This window comes from Myodes glareolus, chromosome 3, assembly GCF_982192425.1.
Source record: "Myodes glareolus chromosome 3, mMyoGla1.1, whole genome shotgun sequence".
In the NCBI taxonomy this organism is placed as follows: Eukaryota; Metazoa; Chordata; class Mammalia; order Rodentia; family Cricetidae; genus Myodes; species Myodes glareolus.
In genome coordinates this window covers 40,340,574-40,364,623 of record NC_142028.1, presented here as the reverse complement: position 1 = coordinate 40,364,623, position 24,050 = coordinate 40,340,574, and the positions used below count along the sequence as shown (strand labels likewise).

The window sequence follows — 24,050 nt, the reverse complement described above, 5'->3', positions numbered from 1 at the left end:
AATTGAATTCTTGCTGAATGATGTCTGTAGTTAGTGAAGGTGCTTCTTAGGGAGTTATTACACCAGAGGTATTTGAGATTTAGTAGCTCTTGAGCTCTCTGTTCATCTAGGAGTATAATAATTGTATGTTAGATAGATTGTGCTTATTTATTAGGAAGAGTAGTTATCATAACATGAGAATCCAAATGAATTTAGATGAGAATTTTATTCTACTCTGTTGCCACATACTCTTCTCTGGATATTAATAAAATGGAATCATAGATTCCACTCTCAAGCCAGGCAAGTTTGTCTAATTTTTTTTCAAGCGAATCCCAGGTTTTCATTACTCCACATACGCATTTTTGTCTCTTTTCTTCACTGAGAGAGACATGCCATTTGCTCTGTGGCTGGAGGAAATTTACCTTCTTAATCAAGATCAGGTTAAGTAATATCTATCCCTTGTATCTTTTACAAACTCTCAACCTTCATTCATTCATTATTCCAGACTCATTGTCTCTTTCTATTCCATAAAACTGCACTTCCTACTGAGAAGTTTCTGGATAACAGCAACCATAATATTAACATAAATATTCTTGTGGGAAGAAGAAATTCAGTCAAATATTACATTGAAAGCTATGTTTCTGTCTGCATACAGAATAACAGTGCATTCTCTCAAGGAACTATTGATAAATCCTTTAAGTACTAGGAGCCCATGGGCTTGTCTAGACCTCACTACTGTTGTACTGTAGTGTTCAAAATTTCAAACTAAAACAAAATTGGCCACTACACTGATATGATATGATATGACTATATGATATTATGGGAACCAAATGACAAGGGGCTATATCCCATGAAGTCTTAAGAGTTACTTCTTCTGCATTAAGAAAGGCCCGATTGTTTGCTTATGTTATGATCATCACAAAGTGAAAATAAATGCAATGAGAGAGCAATTTATTTTACAAGGGAGAAATGAATGAATAAGTAACTCTAAAAAGTAAACCTTTTTGTCTGCTAATATAAGGGCCAGTGCATACTACTCTTTCCTTTCAGGAATATCACTTGTCTTATTTGAAATGAACCAACTTGACCATGGTTCTTCCTGACCCCCAAACTGGCTTCTGAAACATTACAATGTAAAGTTTCAAATCTGGGACCAAAAAGAAATGTTGGGGTACCTATTTAATATGTCAAAGTTGGACCTGGCTTCCTGTTTCTCCCAGTATTCTTCAACTCTACTTGTTACAAGGTAAGGCTGGCATACCCTGTCCTCTACCCTGAACTCACCAGCTCAAGTGCTGAACTCACCAGTTCAGAGCTGGGCTGCCCTTCCCCCAGAGGTTCTTTCCTATAAAATTCAGACATTGTGGTTTCCAGGCCCATTTGTAGGTTTGGTCTCCTGGCTGGCGTACATGGTTCCCCTTCCTTCATTATCCTTTGTCCTTCCACATCCTTCCATGACCCAGCTTAGCCTGGTCATGTTCACTCTGAACTCTTCTGGATGTCCCTGCCTCTGACTATGTTATCCATTTTATCTACAATAAACTTTTTCCCCACCATACCTAGGAATATTTCTTTCCCTTCTATTTATTTACTTTTTTCATTCATACAGGAAAGTTACATGGCAGCCATAATGAATCAAGATGTTTTTTTCTTGACACTAGTTCAAACATAAGAAGCTGCTGAATGGTCCTCAGAAAATCATTTGGGTTTAGTTCCATTCTCTTTGAAATATCATCTCTTCGACTTAAAATATTCCCAGATAGGTACCCATAAGGGATTAAGCATCTCATTGTGTTGCTGTGGTCCATTCATTTGAGGGATCATATGACAAGGGGAGCGAGCTGTGAGTACAAGGAGCTGGTAGTTGGGAAGTCATCACAGTAGAAAGCAAAATGTAAAGAACAGTCTATAAGACATTAAAAATAATTTCTTTTGCATTTATACTTTGTGACTTTGGTGTCATAATTAAAATTGTGTCATTATCCTATCTGGTGACCATCAAATGAGGTCATGCTGCTCACCCATTCCTCTTATCCTCTACCCACAATTGAGTATGTTATATTTTCCTGTGATTGCCTCCCCAACTCCCTGGAGTGTGGGGATCAAACTCAGGCATGGTATGCATAGCCTTGACCAGTGACCTGCCCCCTTAGTCCCTAGATACATTTCAGTTGTGACACCTGGTAAACATGTTACTAGCATCTAGAAAATGCAGGATAGAAAATGTCACACTTTACAGTTGGGAGTTTTTTATGTCTGCCACACGTGAGAGTGAAACTGAGATTGAGAAATCTTGATTGCTTGACATTGACATTGCTAGTGACAGTCGCAAAATTCAACCTTCAGTGTCTATTACACCAGATATCTTTTCAGGGGACTTTTGTCTTGAAGCCTGAATGGGATCTAGGGTTCAGTCATAGCTAATAAAATTAGAGAGCACAAAAATAAACCGTTATTTGAATAGATTTTCTTTCTTTGTATTCTGTCTAAGGACAATTCCTAGACTATTAGTAATACTCTTTTCAAAAATATAATGTTCTGCCTTTTCTTTCCACATCTCCATAGTGCTCATGACATTGGTAGTGCCACACTGAGAGAGAAAGGACCTCAAGGGACTTACACTGAACAATATATGAGTCACAGACATACTGTGTTATATGTCTATAACATGCAGAAGTACTTTTAAAACCCATTCATACCACAAAGACAGCCCCTATAGAAGTGGAACTAAAGAGCCTATCTGAGCAAGTAATACAGTGGGGTGTGTGAGTAGGGGATGTATAATTTCCACTTTGTAGCTTTTTATCTTGGGATGAATCTTGAGGTCATATAGTTGATTTCCTTCATGGGTAAGAATGTGGTTTCAGGTAGTATGTTTAGCTTGATGACCCCATAGCTGCTATTCCTTTGAAAACTTGTGTTCATCATCAATGTGTGTGCGTGTGTGTGTGTGGGGAGGATGTGCACGCGCGTGCGAGGGTGTCTGTAAGTATGTCTGACTACCTGCCTGCCTGCCAGTGCATATAGGCTTCATGTATACAGGATCTTCAGGGGACAGAGAATAGTTTCAGGTTCTCTGAAGCCAGAGTTACACATGATTGTAAGGCACACAGCATGGGTGCCAGAAACCTAATTTGAAAAAGTTCTACCCCCTGGAAACATCACTTCTGGAAAAGTTGGAAGCAACTGAACGGTTAAGCTTTCTGTCCAGTTTCAGATCTGGATGCTATTTTATCTTTGGCCTTGTGCCTCACATTCCCCAGCTCTGAGCTGCCACCTATGTTTGTTTCCTTTACTCTGGAAAACAGTCCTTCTATTATATATTAATCATTCACCATAGCCTTGTTCCAATTCTTCCCAGCCATTTCAGAAAAAACAAATATAATTTGCATTTGTTCAGGTATTATGATTTCACAGTCCCCCATTGTTCACAAGGTCCAGATTAGGGTGGATGGTTCTGTTTTATAGGCTGACCTGAATCACCTTTGTCAACAACTGAATTCTGAGTATTCTGAATATGGTAGAAACAGGATGTAGAAAGTTTCAGAGGTTGGAAGTGGTCTCCAGTGCATTAGAGAGCTATTGATAAAAGGAAATGGGTGCTGTGTAGGCAAAGAGTGAATATTTTACTAATGTTTTAGCTTAACAAAGTTTCTGAAAAATCCATACATATATGAATATATGTGAATATATATGTATTCATATCCCAGTGATCCATCTGAGGACATAGAAAAATCATAGAAGTAACAATTATCATATTTGTCCACATGTTTTGTGGACAATGAAGTACAGCCCCTACTCCTAACAAAACTTCTTGGGCCTGAAAGGAATAAATACCAGTTAAATAAATATTGAAGGCCATTAATGATTTAAAATTGAGGACGTAAACATTGTTTGGGAAAGGAGTCAGAAGAACTGGCAAGGATCTCTTTCACGAGTGGAGTTGTGTAAAATTACAGAGTGAAAACTAAGTGAAAAGTTGCAGTCATCTTTCAGTACTTGGGCATCCACACTGTTGAAACTCAGAATAGTTGCCTAGCTCTCCTAATAGGAGAAGAGATGGTATCTGTGGAGGATATAATTATAAGTTGAAAGGAGTAATGCTTCAAGGAATAAGCCTGAAAGGATTATTCAACCATTTTCCCTTTTGGGGGGATCCATATCAATAAAGCTTAATAAGAAATAAGAGCAAAATTACTGCTGACTGTGAACTTAATAATGCCCCACTGGGAGTTCATTAATATCTCTACAGGTACACAGGAGCATTATCTTAATTGCACATGATACTTCCAAAAATTGCCTTTTTCAACGTTTGTAGAAATTGCCCTCTGGAACAAGTATTCTTACATTTTGAAATGCCTTCCCTGACTATGTAGAGTCTCTAGGAACAAAGAGATTTTATTCAAATTCCCAGAAACTCAATGGCTGACCTTGTCAAAGGTGCTGTTCATATTATGTTAAGAAGAAGGATAGATTGTCCGAGGGCAAACGTTGATGCGCAAGTATCACAATCCAAAACTGTTTCCCTCCCGTGTTTTGGATAAGTGAACCTGTATTTTTCTTGATATAAATACTTTGGAATGTGTTTTGTTGAGAATTAAGTTTGTCCTGGAGTAATGGCACGCATTTTGATTTTTCAAACCTGTGCAGTAATGTTGGCAGAAGCACATCTGGACACAGACTTGTGCTATCTTAACAGATGTTGACAATAAGCTAATGTTTGTAGAGGTATTTTTCCAAGCTGACATCAGTTTGCCTAGTTGCTGATTATGTAGGAATTAAGGGATAGAATTAAATTTGAAATGGCACAGTCTTTCCCACATTTAGAAAATGGAGCTATATCACACACCCATAATATTTTATTTTATATATTTTATATATGAAAGTTATTTTCTCTAGATTGTTTAGTATCTTTGACTTTTTTTTTTGCTTTAGAGTAACAATGGTACTAGAACTAAGACCGCAGTATCCAAAATATCTTGTCTGTATCTTGCTTCTTAGGTGTTAAGGAAAAGTCAGGATAGACCCAACCTTTTTATAAAACAAATCCTAGACTGACACTAGACTGAGTGAAGATGGGGGAGGCTGCAGGCACCATAACACATGCTCTTTAGGAATAGGACAAAGACCTAAGAGGGAAATCAGAAGGAGGAGGCTGTGAGATGCCTCACTTCGAATCTTTGTTGTTTAGAACATTAATATGCCGGTCTTGTTGTTTTATATTCTAATAAGAAGGAGAGAAATCACAAGAAAAATCTCCAGGAGGAAGAAATGGAGGGAAAAAGTATTGTTTTAGTACCTGTCACTGACCATTAAAGCTACAGGTAGTAACAATTCCTGGAGCTTTACAGCCCTCTGACCACAGGAACCATGAACATGAGGAACATACCAAAGAGGAGTCTGGTCTCAGCATTATCCTATTCATTGATTTGCTGTCTAACTCATTTAAGAAAGACTGATCCTCTTCCAATTCTTCCGGTGATGAAGGGGTGATACATAAAGACTTTGCCCTCCATGAAGTACTCTGGAGGAAGAGGAAGAATAATAAACAGACTGTAGCAAACTTAGTTGTTTAATTAGAATTGTGAAGTTCAATGCCACAAAAAAGAACAGTTCCAGAAAATAAGGAAAAAATAGTCTTATATAAACCTTCCAGTAAACCATTATTTTTCAGAGCAAATAATAGAACTTGGACAAGAATTTAGAGCATCTCCTAGTGATGATGTGTGACACTAACTGTGGTTACTTTATCTCTTTATTATTATTCAATATCAAAATCATTCAAATGTTCCAATTACTAGTTTTGTGACCTATGAATACTGGTATTTCTAAAGTGTTTCCTAACATGTGTGTGATGTGATTTATTTTAATGTTCAGTTTTAGGGTTAGAGCAATGGCTCAACAAGTAAGTGTCTTGCTTATTTAAAAGAGAGCTTTGGTTCCCAGACACACATGCTGGCTGACAACTTTCCATGAATCCAGATCCAGAGTTTCAGGGGATCTGATAGATACCCCCTGTGAGCATCAGGCACACATATGTTACATGCATACACATACGGGGCAGGGAGTAAAATATTTATACATTTAAAAAAAATAAAGCTAAAACAACTTTTAAATGCAACATTAAAAAAATAAATGTCGCAGAGTCGTTTTGATTTGCATTTCCCTGATGGCTAAAGATGTTGAACATTTCCTTAAATATGTTTTGGCCATTTGAGATCCTTCTGTTGAGAATTCTCTGTTTAGATCTGTACCCCATTTTCTAACTGGATTAGTTGATATTTTGATATCTAATTTCTTGAGTTCTATATATTTTGGAGATCAGTCCTCTGTCTGATGTGCGGTTGAAAAAAAATTAAATGTAAAATTTAATTATTCTAAAAGTTGATTTCTGATGGTTTTGTTTTTTTCCTTAAATGGTATTTGTTGCACCATACATGGCTTTGAAAGATGAGAATGATGAAATTAACAAAAAACTCTAATTTGACATTTGCTCTTAAGCGTAAAGTATGGATTTGAGAAATGTCACCCTGATAACATTTTCTTGCTGTATTTGTGATCTGTTTGTTTTAGAATTATTTGTAAATCATCAAAAAAGTTTTGTTCAACATAAATTTCATATGTAATAATTTTGAAGCACGAGAACAAGTTGTTCTCAAAACTTAATTATATGAAACTAGATTTCCATTTTATCATCAGTGTCAGGTATGCTGGGGCCTAGAAGACATCATCGAAGTTATGACAGAATTTTATTTTATTGTTGTTTGTATGAAGATTGTTGAAAGACAGAGAGAGAGATTATGGATTGGTTTGGAGATCCCACCTTAGATGTAGTATTTAGTCTTCCAGTAAATGTGGAATGTTGTAATGGAAGAACAAGCCCAGATGACCATGGGCGGGAGTGTGCACTGCACAAAGGTGGACAGTGGTTGTCTGATGAGGAATAGGAAAAGCTGTGAGTCTACACTAACTTTGTAGAGGCAACATGAATACCAAAAAGAGCTTGGAAAGCAGTTTCTATCTTTTGCATTTTTAAAGTCTGTTCTGCTGACTAAGCTTTATAAACTAAGAAATTATTTTATACTTAATTCTTTGGGAATTTTATACAATATGACTTTATCATACTCACCCCTAACTCTTCTAATGTCTACCCATTCCATTATTAGCCCGGTTTTGTTGGTTTTTTGTTTGTTTGTTTGTTTGATTAATTCTGACCCTTCAAGAACAATTTGTGCTGCTCAACTATGCTTGGATGTGTGGTCTTCCAATGGAGCATGGATGACTTACCAGAAACTATACTCTTAAAGAAAACTATACTCTCTCTCTCTCTCTCTCTCTCTCTCTCTCTCTCTCTCTCTCAGTACCTAGCTATACTCATAGAGGAACTATATTTTTCCTCTCTCAGTACCTAATAGTTCTCAATAACTCTGCAGCTAGTGGTAAAATATAAAGTCCAATTCCCCTCTCCAAGATGAAATTTGGTTTGGCATAGGCATACACTGTGGTACTGTGAGTTCTTATGCACATCTATCTTCCTGTGTCCAAGAGATTATATCTTCTTGGAGTCATCTACCAGTTCAGGTTTGGACATTCTTGCTGGCAATAATGACTGAGCTTAGGCAAGTTGCATACTTGCAGTTTATAAGGAATTCTTAAGAGTCCAGAAAAATCTTTGCTCCACTGTATAAGTAAAAATCTACTCAGTTAGATTTTTTTCCAAGAGTTGTCAGATTGTGTTTTATAATATAGTATGGGTTAATATGAAACAATATACAAGATGAGTCAGCTTCAAGCTTCATGTAAATTAAAAAGTAATTCTAATCTCCAGAGAGAGAACCAAAACTCCTTATAAAATCTTTAAGCACATGTAAGACACATAGACTCATGTGGAAACAAATTTATACCATCTTTCCTAAGTCAGCTTATTACCAGTTTATCAACCTGAAAAATTAACACCTCCAGCAACCTGATGATATCACAGCAGAGAAGACTGAGCTTCTTTCAAAACAGAACTTGGGCCTCATTTACATAAGCATAGTGAATTTTATAAACCATCTGAGGATTTATCTTTACTCCCATATTGAGCACTCACAGCCCCTGGGACTGTCCTTCTGGATGACCTAATGTTTCTGGACCACATAGGTCCTTGCATTTGTGTTCAAAAGTTCCCAAACAGATAAATACCTATACAAATGAAGGAAATTAAAACTAAAATCTGCAGATGCCATGCAGTAATGTATGCTTACAATAAATCACAAGAATATGTTTTATATAAAAGATTAACTGATTAGTATTTATACATTCCCTGTTTATATTAAGTAAACATACACACAGCTATTTAATTCACATGGTAGGAGACATAAAGGATTTGAGGAAATATCATCTTAGTCAGGCAAAGAGAACTAAAAAGTTGAAAATATTAAAACAGAAAGCAGCTATTATGAATACATAGTCTTATTCACTAATATGGTACAGAATAAGAATAATTATCAGAAATATATGTAGATAGCTAAAATTTGAAAGACCATTTAGCTTGTCTTGAGAATATCTTTCTTTTCTGTAAAGATGCAATTAATATATGCATAACAACTAAAAAGAGACTGTAAATGTACGTTTATAACATATAGTAGCCAGGCATCTATGAAAATAAGAAGCAATGGATGAATTTGTTAAACTTAGGGAAAGAGAGTGTAGGAAATATGATAAAGAAGGAATTCTTGACATGGTACGCTCCTCAAGGGAAGGAAGGGATCCAGACCAGGGTCATTTGAAGAAACAGGACTGAGCCAGCGACCTAGGCTGAAGTAGGCCTGAGACAGTGAATTCCATAGGAGCAGGACTAAGCATGTGACCTAGGCCAGCAAGACAGAGAACTTTACAGGAACAAGGACAGAAGCAGACCAGGGACATTTAAGGAAACAGGACTGAGCCAGCAACCTAGGCCAGAGAAGATCTGAGAAAGAAAACTCCACAGGAGCAGGTACAGGGGAGCAATGGCTGAAGGAGTGGGCCAGAGCCAGATAACTCTGCAGGTCAGGGCATGAGTTTAGGACCTCCAAGGGTGTAGGCAGGAAACAAAGACCTCTGCAAGTCTAGGTATGCTTCTCGGACCTCTGAGGGAATAGACCTACAACAGCAAGACTTGAACAATGTTTGAGGCCCTTAAAGAGGAAATGAAAAATTCCCTCAAATAAATAAATGAAAAGACAAACAAAAAAAGGAAGACAGTAACAAATCCCTTAAAGAAAACCAAGAAAAAGCAATCAAACATATGAAAGAAACGATTCAAGACTTGGAAACTAAAATAGAGACTATTTTAAAAAAAAGCTGAGGAAATTATAGAAAGAGAAATCATGAGAAAATGATCAGGAACCACAAATACAGGCATAAACACCTGAATACAAAAGATGGAAGAGAATCTCAAGCGCTGAAGATACAATAGAGGAAATAGACTCATCAGTCAAAGAAAACATTAAATCTAACAAAAGCTTATCCCAAAATATTCAGGAAATATGGGACACCGTGAAAAGACAAAACCTAAGAATAACAGGTATAGAAGAAGGAGATGAAGTTCAACTCAAAAGCACAGAAAACGTATTTAACAAATTTATAGAAGAAAACTTTCCCAACCAAAAGAAAGATATGCTTATGAAGATACGAAAAGCTTACAGAACACCAAAAAGACTAGATATAAAAAACACTAAACATACAGACTAAAGAAAGAATATTAAGAGCTGAAAAGGAAAAAAGGCCAAGTAACATATAAAGGCAGACCTATTAGAATTACACCTGAGTTCTCACAAGAGACAATGAAAGCAAGAAGATCATGGTCAATCACTATGCAGACATTAAAAGATCACAGTACCAGCCCAGAATACTATACTCAGCAACCCTTTCAGTCACCTTAGAAGGACAAAGCAAGATATTCCATGACATTCACATAAAATCTTTGAATTATAATTAACACACACATGATATAATGTTGCCCTCAGAAGCCACTGTAAACACCCGAGTTCCAGGTATGGGATACCTCCCTGTGGTGGTTTGAATGAGAATGGTCCCCTTAGGCTCATATAATTAAATACTTGGTCCTCAATGGTGAAACACTTTGGAAAGGATTAGGAGGGGTAGCATTTCAAAGAAGAGCTAATGCCAATTGAGCACGTTATTGATTTTAGATCCAATCAATTTGACAGCCAAAATGTACTGTGCCAATATCCTGTATTAATAGTATAAAATAAGTTCTTTCATGAAACTTGGAAATGTATAGTGGCAGACACTGGGAAAGGCACCATTGAGTTTTGTTGAAAAAGTGATAGATTTATGTAAGGGAGAGACTGTAGTTTAGGTGACATAGAAATTCTTCATTGTTGAAAGTCTTTTTCTAATACATAAGGAGCATATTTGGCTTTAGATAATGTAGAGAAGAATATCAATTTGTCCCACTCACTATGTCTTATATTTTTAAAACTTTTAGGTGATATACTCAATTAAGGAAGCAAAATAGGAACAGAGATATGGATCAGCAATTAAGAGCATATACTGTCCTTTCAAAATATCTGCACTCAGTTTCTCAAAATCGATGCAAGGCAGATCACAACCACCTGTAACGTCAGCTCCAGGGCATCTAATGCCCACATCAGGACTTGTTGGATACCTGAATATTTGCATGCTCTTATACCCACAGTCAAACACATTTATACATAATCCAAAAAATGATTTAACATAATGCAATAAATTATTATAATATGACTTGTTTACTTGGAGATCCCAGGAAAACAAATTGAAAGCTTCTCAAATTAATAATAGTTTTAACAAGGATCCAAGCTATAAAATAAATAAGCAAAATTAATATATTTGTGCATACAAGCAAGATAGATGAGAATATCAATTTTACCTCATACATAATGCAATAAAAACAAAATTATTTTGAAAGAAAGTTAATAAGCAATGTACAAATTCTACATAGAGACAATTATTTGACTTTACTAGGAATAAATAATAAAAATGAATGAATGAAATTTTTGCAATATAATACTTTATTAATTCTTTCAGATGTTCACATGAATATATAATGTTTTAAATCATATGCAGCATGGATTCTTCCTCCTAACTCCTTTCATTTCCATCCCCCATATACCTATCCCACCTAAATTTTTCTCTTTTTTATACTCAACCAACTCCAATATTTGTTTTGAATTACTCACGACCATTTTACCAGTTAACTAGAGCTTGATTGACCTATTAGGAGCATTATCCTTAAAGAAAAACTAATTTTCCCACAATCAAAAGCTATCAATTATGAGTAGCTCCTCAGTTACTCTCATAAGCCCCTCACTCTCTCATATTGGAATGTTGAATTTGATCTTGGGCAGGTCCTGTGTAGACAACCACAGCTTTATGAGTTTATACAGAAAACATTGTTTCTGTTTGGTTCTCCTTGACTATTGGATCTTATAATCCCTCTTTCACAATGGTGTCTAAGCCTTAGCAGGACAGGTGTAATATTTGAAAGAAGGATCCTTTTTTGTTTGAAAACTTTATGGATACTTATTATTTGCACATTGATCATTTATAAGTTTCTGTCTGAACTACCAATCCCTGAACAAAGAAACTTCTTTGGTGATGTCTTAAACCTAAAAGAATCTATGGACAGTGATATATGAATTTAGAGTGCACTTTGATGCTATGTTTCTTGTTAAAATAATGGTTCCTCCCTGAAACCTGTGAGCTCACCAATCATGGCTTTGTGGCCAGATGTAAAATGCACAGGTTTTCACAGAAAGTAAATGTTTACCCCCATTAAAGTCTGCTTCACTATTACACCTATGGGCACATCTAGCCATACCAGTCCTTATTGTAACTGACAGGTCATAGCTAGGTAAGATTGCTGATGATGATTTTTTCCCCCTCAGCAGCCTGACTAGTACCATCATGTAGCTGAAAGTTAGGCAGCACAGAAAAAGCTTCTGTGTCAGCCCCAACTTTTTTTTCATGCCCTGTGAACAAAGTAAGTGGTACCTTCAATACAAGGATCTTATCATTAAGTTCATGTAGACCACTAAAGCAATGGTAAAAGGCTGTATTGTTTAGAGGATTTCAGGACATGTCTGACAAACAACTCAAGAGAGTGTCTTAGTTACTTTTCTATTGCCATAACCAAAACAAATCAAAAACTATGATGAAGTCAACTCATAGAAGCAAGTGTTTTTAATAGGGGCTTACAGTTTCAGAGGAGGAGTACATGACCATCATGAGAGGCAGCATGGCAAAAGGCTGACTAGTATGGTACTGCTGCAATAGCTGAGAGCTCATACCTGACCCACAAACAAGAGGCAGAGAAAGAGAACTAACTAGGAATGGCATGCGCTTTTGAAACCTCAAAGCTAACCCATTCCTAATGACACACCTTCTCCAACAATGCTACCCCTTATAATTTTTTTCAGCTGTTTCACCATTGGGGACCAAGTATTTAATTGGATAACCCTAAGGGGGGCATTCTCATTCAAACCAACACAGGGAGGTATCCCATACCTGGAACTCAGGTGTTTACAGTGGCTTCTGAGGGGAACATTATACCACGTTTGTGTTAGTTATAGTTCATAAAGATTATAATTTTTTTGCACAGGTGAAGATACACTGCTATACAATCCAAGCGCTACCCTAATGTATGGTTATAATGCAGTCCTCATCAAATCTTAATGGGTAACTTAGGCAAATTTTTAGAACTTAATCTAAGTTATTTTGAAGTTTATATCCAAAAGTAAACATACAGGATATCTCAGGATAATTTGCCTGGATCAGTTAAAAAGAAGGCACATGTAATAATTAATACAGTTTTAACACACTCTGAGCTCATAACAGGTAATATAGTTAAGTGCTGGCCCAAGACTTGAGAGCTACAGACTTGATTTAGAAGTCATATTCCAAATATCAAAATATTACTTCAAAATTTAATATATGTACACGTAGATCAGTGAGATGGCTCAAATGACACTTGACCTTCAGGTCTGCTCGTCTAAATTCAGTCCCTGGAACCCACAAGAGGTGGAAGAAGACCAATTCCACACAGTTGTCTTCTGGTCTCCAGAAATGTTCTCTGGCATGTGTGGCTACCTCTATTTCCAAACAGTAAAAAGAAAAAATTAGTGTATAACAAGAATCAGTAGTCTTCCGGGAAGCAAAGCATATTCAGTTGTACAATAGTTATCAACCTTCCTAATGCTGTGACCCTTTAGTACAGTTCCTCATGTTGTGGTGACCCGCCACCATAAAATTATCTTTGTTGTTACTTCAGAGCTGTAATTTTCCTACTGTTATAAAACATAATATGAATATCTGTATGCAGGATATCTGATATGTGCCCCTACAGAGGTCTCAACCCACAGTTTGAGAACCGTTGGTTTAATGAAAGGTGTTGGGGCAACAAGGAAAGCATTTGAGAGGGTTCTCTATCTCATTGATCAACTTAAAATAATGTGCAGGGATTTCATAGAAAAACCACGAATATTCTGCACTTCAAAGGCACATCCTTGAACATTTCTAATGAAACCTGATGGATGGACACAATGACTCAATTAGTTCTGAGGATTTCACTTTGAGTTTGAATGGTAGTGAAGATTTAAAGATTGAGCAATGTGAGCCGAGTCTAAATGTCCATGTTACAGAGAATTATGCATGCACACACATACACACAAGTAGAGGAGGGGGAACGGGTGGAGAGAGGAAAGCAAGGTGCGTGGTAAGGAGGAGGAAATGAAATTCATGTTTTTATCACATGTGTGTGTATTCAAATGAAAAGCTACAAAAGAGATTTAATAAAACATTACCAGACAGCCAGGGATTAAAATTATCTTGTATTTTTAGTTGTCATTCTCTATATTTTTCACTAATAATACATCATTAATGTTCTGAAACAAAGCAACAACTTATTCCAAATTTTATTCCATACAGAGTAGGTTGCAGTTGCTTCTAATCCTATTTTATACACATTATTAACAGAATCGTTCTTCTATGATAGGTGAATTTTTATCAGGAGGAAAAAGTAACGCAATAAGAGACATTTTTAGCTCTATCATTAAATATTAGAAGTATTCTCAAAACAATGACTACATAAACTTGAAAATCTACTTGGAAACAAGAAGCTGAGCACAAGGCTTCATTGTTGTGCAGCAGCGTGTATCTCAGGTTATAGACATTCCTCCATGCTTTCATCTCTATTACTAGAACGATCATTTCTATGCAATGCATTCTGATCGCAGAGCTTAAATTCATTAATTTCTTATTCTAGGATCTTTATATGACAGGTGTTGATGTAAGTAAAATATTGAAGAGGAGGTGTGCATGGTCCTGAATAGAAATTTGGGTCTTAGACTGGGGATTCTTTTTTTATGTATCCTGGAAGGAGTAGACCTCAAATAGTAATCATTGTCAAAAGATAGATTACAGTGAAGAATGAATGTATTTTACCAAGATTTTTATAGCTGTAATTGGTGTATAGTTTAGAAAGTTCTTTTCTGTTGTATTATTCTATAATTCTGAAAATGTGAGTAGTAGTAGACTATGTCTTTATTAGCACACTTTCAGAGCTCGGGAGGATTTGGGAAGGGACAACATCTGTGCATCATCACAAGGCTCCTACATTTCATCAAGTGAAAATCAATGACAATGTCTTGACATGCTTTGCCTTGTGTCTTTTCATTTCTTGTAAGGAAAATTCTATCAAGTCCCACTCCTCCCTCCCCCGTGTTTCTACCTGAAGTACTATCAATGAAGATTTTATTTCCCTAATAGTTAAAGGCTCCAAACTATAAACACATACATAGTCCAGACTGCTAAGGTGTTTGTATGAGCTTAACTAAGGTGTTTACACAAATTGTTTAAACAGTTGTTTCAGAATGAGCCATAAATTGTCACTCAGTGACGATATAGTTAATGTTGTGAGCAGAAACCCACTTCTTAGACTCTAATAATCCACTGACCTTCCTTTTATGCATATTACTAAATATTTTAGTGAAATTTTGTAAATTAGCATAATTAAAAGTTCAGTTGTTTTTGCAGTCCATTTTTAAGCTTGAGCAAGATTATTAATTTTAAAGCTCTGTACTGTGAGTTCATGGTTGAACTCTGTGGCTCAGGCCCTGCTTCTCCTATAAAACAAGCTAATAAAAATTATAGTACCGTGTAGCATAATCTAGTATATGATGATGTAGTACACTGAAGAATAATTCATGGTGACTAGCTGATGGATTACCTATGAAACTCGTAGAACATGCTGTGTTTACTACAAAGAGTTTGGGATATAATAGATGTTGTTTCTAAAGCAGTCATTGTTGTAATAAATGTAAAACTGTTACCTTGCCTTAGTACACAGAAGAGAAGGCTAATCTGTGCTGTAGAGAGTTTTGGGAATTATATTAGTTACTTTTCTGTTCATTTAATAGTGTACTCTGATAAAAAAGGAGCTTTGGAGAATAAGGTTTAATTTGGGATTGGAGTTCTAGAATCCACCATGGTGGAAAAGCCAAGCATCCTGTCAGAAAAAGGAGAAAACTTGATGTGGGGCAAGACTATAAGACTTCAAAGCCCACCTCCCGTGACGTATTTCCTCCCTCAAGGATCAATGTCCTAAACATCCCAGAACCTTCCCAAACAGTTGCACCAACTAGAGACCAAATAGTGAACATACATGAGTCTGTATGGGACATATCACACTCCCAAAACCACGAAAGTTAAATATGGAGAATGGATAATTTTAGTTAGTGAAATACACTCTCCTGTACTGTCCTAATTATCCCCCAGGGCATAGACTACCTGCTCTGTGCTGGCATCATGATGAACAATGCAATCCTGCCTTGTGGGAACAGTTGATGCAACTGATTCACTGCAGTAGAAGTGCTAGCTAACAAGTGATTCTAGCTCTGATCCCAGCATTTGCTGATCTTTTATTTTATTCTCAGTGCCCCTTAGTAGCCCTGCGATTGAGTTAGTTACTTGGGTAAAGACCTCAACAGAAGACTGAGGCTTCCTAATGTTAGTTTGTACTTTAAGTTCAGAGTAGAGAGCCTTCTCACCAATATTGGGGCCCACCAGAAGCATGGGTTGGGGAGTAGGGCAAATCTGACCTTTATCAGTCTGTATGAGGCTAATGTTGAACTTTAAAGTTGGGGTAAGAAGTGATCTTTATAGCAGTAATGACCATGCTTCAAAAGAAGAAAATAACTTGGAAAAACAGAAATAGCTAATATCGAATAGAATTTTCTAAACTTCAAAAGCCAAAGTGAGTTTGGCTTTGTCATGTTTGTGACAAAACAGATGAGTTATTGGATACATTTAAATAAAGATCAAAATTCTATTTATATCCCTGAGAAAATATAATAAAGGGTGAATTTTCATATCAATATTTTCAGTTTATTTTTCTTGCCCATAATTACATGTGCACCTAATTATAGGTTACAGTCTTCTAGAAATTAGAAGAGAGAACAAGTTGGTCACGTTGGAAGAGGAGTAGAGTATATTGTACAGGTAACTACCACAGGGACCCTAATGTCAGGTCCCAAGCCATGTTTATTATCAATAGTGACATTTTAACTTCCCTCAGGGTATTTCTTAGGGTATTTGAGACAGTGTGTGTGTGTGTGTGTGTGTGTGTGTGTGTGTGTGTGTGTGTGTGTGTTTGTATGTTTATGTAGTCAGACATAAATACTATACTGTACTATATATGCTACACATCCTCTGTTTAAATTAATTTCACACCCTAAAAGAGAAGAAGAGAATTTGATATCCAATATCTGCCTGTGGTTCCCTAGTTTGGTGTTGATAGGTTAAAGCACTATATAACAATATAACAAGTAAATAGATTCCTGTCATGTAAGAGGAACAGATATTGCACTAACGGGAGAATAAGCAAATCCAAAATCCTTGTGATCTGCATACAACAGGAATGCCAGTTGCCTCCTAGCACTCAAGAAGAATGTGTGAAGCTTTGGAGATGACCTCCCAAGTGTGAGAAGCTCTAGAGCAGTAGTTTTCAACCTCCCTAACACTTTGGTCCTTTAATGTGGTTCCTCATGTTCTGTTTATTCCCAACCATAAAATTATTTCATTGCTCTTTCATAACTTTAATTTTGTTACTGTTATAAATTGTAATGTAAATATCTGGTATGGAGGATATGTGATATGTGACTTGCAAACGGGGTCTCAATCCACTATTTGCGAACCACTGTACCAGATTGAAGTGTTTGCACCAGGGAATGCTCTTACCTGGGCTGAGAACACTACTAAGACATATTATTTAATGTTCTTTTGGGAATGAATCACAACATAAACTCACATTGATATACTCTTACAGGTCCTCAAGTCTCTGTGCTAATGTCTCATGATATTCATGAGGAACAATAGCCTCTATTGACTACACTGGCCTCTAGATGAAAGGAAGTTGGGCTGCTTTTGGTTTTGTACCTGTTACAATACTTAGTAGATTCATGAAGCCACTGCTTTTAACTCTCCACTATGGTTACCATACTGAGAGTCTGCTGTCCTCACTCCGTTTTCTTAAGGAAGGAATGCAGAACAAGAAGACACAAAGGAAAATGTCCTTTACTTCCAAGAAGGGTCTGGGTGCCTCTAGGTGTTATGGACTTGTAGAATCGTAACTGGGCAGAATATTCATCCAGTAGTACCCTGTTCAAGTCCAATCTTCTGAGTGGCTTTTCCTAAGTGTGCATGAGTCTGTACACCCTCCTGGTGTGTTCTCACATGATGTTTTCTTGTCATTTCAGATCCCTCAGATTAGTTACGCGTCCACGGCTCCCGAGCTCAGTGACGATCGGCGCTATGACTTCTTCTCTCGAGTGGTCCCACCTGATTCCTTTCAAGCTCAGGCCATGGTTGACATTGTAAAGGCTCTGGGCTGGAATTATGTGTCTACTCTTGCATCTGAAGGAAGCTATGGAGAGAAAGGTGTGGAGTCCTTCACACAGATTTCCAAAGAGGCAGGTAGGAAGTGACTGCATTGCCAAACTCACACTCTTCCATCATCTGTCTCTTGTAGTGTTTTCTTGAGCTATTTTTAAGTAAACAGCGCACATCATCACCACCAGGTCCCTCATCTCACATCCCCCGTGTCCTGCAAGTGCATCTTTGAGGCCTTCAACTATACCATGTTGTTATTGTTGAGGAGATTTTCAAAGGTGCGAAACTGCTGTGCCTTGATATCCACAGGCAATGTGCACAGAATGAACACGACAATGGAAACTTACCTCCTGCCTAAGAGATGTAGAGCTGACCTCCAATCTGTTTATAGTTAGTGAGAAAATGTGACTGTCTGTGTCCATCCAGGATTCAATTTCCACCTGGTCTCTCTCCTAAGTGGGGAGAACTGTTTAGAAGTATATGAACATTGTCACAGGGCCACCCTGATTTTGTAAGAGTTTCTGATGCCTCTGAATAACTTAGACTAAACAAGCAAAACTATCCAGGAGGTAGAATGTATTTAGGCAAATAGAGCTTGAACTTGAGATTGTTTTCAGGAAGTCAATTCTATTTAGCAGCACTTACTAAGAATAGGTTTACTTAAATTTGTTGATTCAGCTCAAATTAGAGTCAAAGGGCTTTGGTGGTTTGCCAACTGTATTACATTTTATGTATATAATGAATTTGAGAATTGTTTTGTGTTTTTTATGATATATTTTTGATAGGGGTCTCTTGTAACTTAGGCTATCCTTGAACTCACCATTTAGTTAACGATGAACTTCTGACCTTCCTTTTTCTGTCTCCTAGGTGCTAGAATTTTAGTTGCCCACACCCTGCCTGGTTCTATGAAGTTATGCGAAGGCAAAACAATCAGTTTTATTTATGAGAATTTTATTCAATATTCAAACTGGTAACTGGCCAGTGTAGTTAGCCGGCAGTGACTGAGCAGAAGGTCCATTTTAAGAGGAAAGACATCACTCATCTTGATGACAGTGACTTGGACAACACCCTTCACTATAGACATTTTTAGTAAATGTGGCTGATAAACCTGCACATGACTGCAGAGAGAAGTTTCTTTGAGAATCTCTTATTTTCAACTCACAGCACAAACACTTGATGCAATTTTAAATGCCACTGGCCATCTGGGTCCCTCTAACTTTCTGCCTTCTGACTTAGATACTCATAAATCACCAGCAACGGTCATCTGAAATATCAGTTCTAAGTTCGAACGGATATGTAACCCCGCTTTGTTGTGTTGGCTTTGTCTGGTGTTTCTAGTTGATCATCCTATGGCTCTGAACACGTCCTCGGGACTCTCACTGGAGGACATGTGTCTCTCATTCAACAGCTGTAACTGCTGTAGTCCTAATAGAAAATATCTACCATGACTCAGTTAGAAACCTTCTGACCTGGCAGGAAGTTTTAACTCTGTCCTTGTGACAGGCTGTGATATGCAGAATTCATTAGGAGTAGATTTCATGAGTCCCCAAAGAGATACCTAATCACTGTAATGACTATTTTTTTCCTTTCTCTGTCTCTTCCAATCTTGCTTTGATCAAAATAAGGTTGACATAGAGAAATGTCTGAAATATCTTAATGGAAATAAGTAAGTTAGGCAAGGTCAAGAGAAATTGCATGTAAAACAGTAGCTCGGAAATAAAACTCATCCACCATCCTGAAATGTTAATTGCTAAAAAGGATCCCAATTTTAACACTGAAATTTGTATTGGATAAGCAAAAAAAATGCTCATTATTATCCCACAAAATATCAGTGTTTTCATGGTCACTATTGTGTTGAATATTCAGTGAAAAAATGCTTTTCTTGCTTTGGGCTCAAGATAAATGCTGATTCTAGGACATTATAAGATACTGTGTTCTGTAGAGAGGTCTCAGGGAGACAGTTATATGGCTGCAATTTCTGGTGTCATTGGTTGGAAGCATAAGATATGGTATTAGAGTTCCTTAATATAATGCAAAGAGGAATGACTTGTAATAATGTATGCATGTTCCAGACTATGCATTTAACTAGCAATATATTGAAGTGCTCAGCTCAAAAACAAGATCGTGTCAGGGACAGTCATGTCAAATAAAATATTTCACCCTGAGAAAATGCTCCTTGGGGATAAGATTGAAAAAATCACTACCTGCTGCTGCTGCAGACAGAGGGGAAATCATGGGAGATTCGGTGACATGTCATGATTGGTTCTACATATCGTGGTTTTCAGAGCATGGTTATAAGCCATTTGTGCTATGTCACAGGTGTAATTAATAACAGTAAGTTTGGTATGTGCTTCATAGATACCTTTCTTCTATGATAAACAACGAGAAAGAAGAGACAGGGAGAATTTACAGTTTACGTGGTGTGGACTGAGCTCATCCACTGTGACTTAGAGGAAACATGAGGTTAAAAGTTCATGTAATTGCTGTGGGATTTCTTTATTTCTTTGTATGTATGTATATTCACTTGTGGTGTGCAAGCCTGTATGTGGAGTTCCAGATGTAAGCACACATGTGGAAGTGTCTCTCTGTCTCTCTGCTCCATTCTCTTTGTGCATGTGTGTAAGTTGACATCAAGCTCCTTCCGTGATCACTTTGTACTTTATTCATCAAGGAAAGAGGAATGATCTCTTGCTGAACCCAGAGTTTGGCAGTCCCTGAAAGTCTAGTTAGCCAACTAACCTTGAAGATATCTTTCCCTATCTTATAAATGCTGGGATTACATGAAACTGCTGCACCTGCCCAGTTTTTACAAGAACCTAGGATGTTCACATTCCTCACATACGAGTGAAGTGTTATGTCACAGAAATAAGCAATCCACTTATATGGTGTCAGAATGACCTGGATTTGAGCGATGGACTCTCTTACTTCTGTGCTGTAAACATCTGATACATGATTTACCACTCCAGTCCTCAGATTACACACAGAGAGAATGAGATTTATGAAGGTTGGTTCATTGCGGTGGTATAATGAATGAGATGCTGTACTGGGGAGCAGTTAATACCCGACACACCTGGCTATTAGTGCACCACTCTAAGACCCTATAAATATTTATTATTTAAACTTGGAAAGTTTGAAAATGACTGAAATAGATAGTCTGCTTTCAGACATAATTGCAAATTATTTTGGTAGTAGAGTTATTTTTCTCAGTAGGTTTTCACCATATAAGAGGAAGAGAAATGATCTAGAGTCTCTCTCTCTCTCTCTCTCTCTCTCTCTCTCTCTCTCTTTCACACACACACACACACACACACACACACACAAAAGACTGGAAATATTGTATAGGTATGGGCTTCAGTCTCAAAGATTTAACTTCCATTGTGTTTAAGGAGTTTGATTCTGAAAATTACTATTCATGTATATATATTGATTTTAGAATGCTTTCACAACAAAGCTTAAGAGATCCTGAAGCTTAAGGCAGAGGCTACTCTAGAGGGAAGCATGTCCCATGTGGTCATAGTGACAAAACGGGGTTGAGCTCTTTGGTATCACTACCATGTAAACACATGAAGATACTTTCATCAGAGGGGAAAATCCACACTTAAACAGGGTCCTTTAAACTATTTATTTATATATGTATGGGGATTTTGCCGGTGTGTATGCACAACACACATGTCTGATTCCTTAGGAGGCTAGAAGATGGTATCAGATCCCCTCAGACTAGAGCTACAGACAGTTAGAAGTTGCCGTGTGGGTGCTGGGAATCAAACACAGGTCCTTTGGAAGAGAGACCAGTGTTATCTAGCACAAACCCATTTTTCAATTATCAACAAGGACTTTTTCACAAGGAAGACTAGGCATCTTTTCTTCTGGCAACAACCTTCCTCTCGGGCTTAGTTCTGGGAGACGTATCTGAGTGCAGAAACTGCCTCATGCTGAGATTTTAAAGAAGACTTTAAGGTAATTTTCTCCAATTATGCCATTTCTGTCAAAGAGTCACATTTGTATAAGTGACCCTGCAGTAGATACTCATGCAATGCCAACCAAAGCTGTTTTCCCCTAATTTTTCAGGGAACAAAATAAAACTCGCTCCCATTATAAAAAAAAAACAAAACAACTAAAACAAATAAACAAAGAAAAAAACAATCCAGGCCAGTGTGATAACCTAAATGGCCTAAGTTTCAGTTAAAGACTCTATTTCTTAAGTGAAAGCCAAGGCTAACATTTACTGTAACATGCAGCACTAGTCAGTCCCAGATCATTTGAAGCATATTCGATTGGAGGATTGTAAGAAAATTGATTACACCAAACATTAACAACATTTTATGCAGTTTCTTGGAGAATTCAAAGATAACTTCTTTATGATATAATTTTCATATTGCACACCAGCATTAACATGTTGTTCTGTTGTTCATGACACAGTGTTAACCCACTTGTCTACTTCTTGAAGGCTAAAATAAAAAAACTTGGACTATCCTTTTGTTATGTCATAGTATTTACTGGAAACTGTTGCTTTGTTTGGTATTATAATAATAATTTATTTCTAACTGAAACTAGGTATTTTTCTATGGAACGGAGAAATTTCTTGTGGCCTGGCCACTAAAGGAAGAACTATAGGCAACCACTTTACTTTCCCCAGGGATGTGCTTCCTAATTGTAATTCAGTATAAAGTGTTCACCCCTGAAGTCTAAGGTACAAAACGGCAACACTAAGCAGACTCAGCTAGTCATGGTTCACATATTTATGCATTTATATATGTATATATGTAACCATAATAATCAGTGAAAAAGAGGCAATGAACTTGAGATGGAGTGATGGGGAAACACGGGCGGGGTTGGAGGGAGAGAACAATGGGATGATTGAAGGGAGGACAGAGATGGGGAGAAGTGAAGTGTAACTATAGTTAATAAAATGTAAAAATAAAGTATCAGTGTTTAGATAACTTCTTTGATTTTATCACTTGACTTTCTGAATATTCTCTGTAATGTTCTTCTTGGGATCATACATGCAGAACCAGTGATTTTATGTGCTGCTATTCAGTCCTCAGGGACTTAGACCTTTGGAAAGACTATTTGCTCATTATCGACTTTCATATATTTGTTCAGATCTCTGTGTAGTGGGCAGTGTGTGTGTGTGTGTGTGTGTGTGTGTGTGTGTGTGTGTGTATGTGTGTGTGTGTGTGTGTGTGTGTATGTGTGTGTGTGTGTGCATTCGTGCATGACTGTGGATCCATCAACTTTGTTTTTGAGACAGGTTCTTTCACTAGCGATTGAAACTATCTCTGAGCAAACGGACAGGCTAGTCAGTGAGCCCTTTGGATCCTCCTGTGTCTGCCTCCCCAGTGCTAGGATTTCAAGCCTCTGCCTCCATGTTCATTTGGTGAGCATACAATTCAGGTACTCACGCTTGTACAGCAATTACTTTACATCAGAATGTTCTCACTCTTACCCTCATTACGGGAATTTCTGCCCTGGATGCAGCACTTGGTCTTATTACCTGCATTTCAGATCAACAAGACCAAATCAAGTGTGTGCTCCTGTCATCTAGCTGAGGTCTTAGGATGCAGAAGTTATGCAACCAGTACTTACTAGGAAGAGATGGAAGGATTATACTTCTTCATCTTGCTTTTAGGGGAAAAACAAAGAAATCATTGAGTTACATTTTTTCTTCTGTGTCCCCTAAATTTATACCTAGATCTGGTTGCTCTGGCTTGTTGTAGGCTATTTCTTGACATTTCCATTAAAAACTAAATGTCATGGTGTAAAAATGTTACAAAAGCCATAATTGTGAATCTTTTATTCTTAAATATTTAATATCTACATTTTATATTTTCTTTAGAAATAGTCTCCTACATAGCCCTGGCTGGTCTTAAACATCTTATGATGATCAGGCCATTCTCAAACTCATAGAGTTTATCTCCTGGGTGCTGGAATTAAAAGTTTGTACCACAATATCTCTCCTAATACCTACATTTGATATAAAATCACTTAATGCCTTACAAGGTAGGTAATTTGTGTTACTATTTAAAATATAAAGAAACAGTAACAACAAACTAATTCTAGGTGGTAGGACTAAGATACAAACAATCTTACTGTTTTAATGTGGGAAAAGGGAATTCGAACTTAGGTCCTCAGGCTTGCACAGTATACATTCTTGCACA

The 24,050-nt window shown here is 37.1% G+C and overlaps 1 protein-coding gene across 4 annotated transcripts in view; it reads left to right on the top strand.

Moving 5' to 3' along the window:
* The window catches only part of Grm7 (glutamate metabotropic receptor 7), an 866,857-nt gene that overhangs the window by 263,821 nt on the left and 578,986 nt on the right, over nt 1–24,050 (top strand). For all 4 annotated transcript variants that reach the window (XM_048438534.3, XM_048438532.3, XM_048438533.3 and 1 more), the window contains exon 2: nt 17,760–17,976. In XM_048438534.3, coding sequence (XP_048294491.1) covers nt 17,760–17,976 — 217 coding nt within the window. The remainder of the gene's footprint in view (nt 1–17,759; nt 17,977–24,050) is intronic.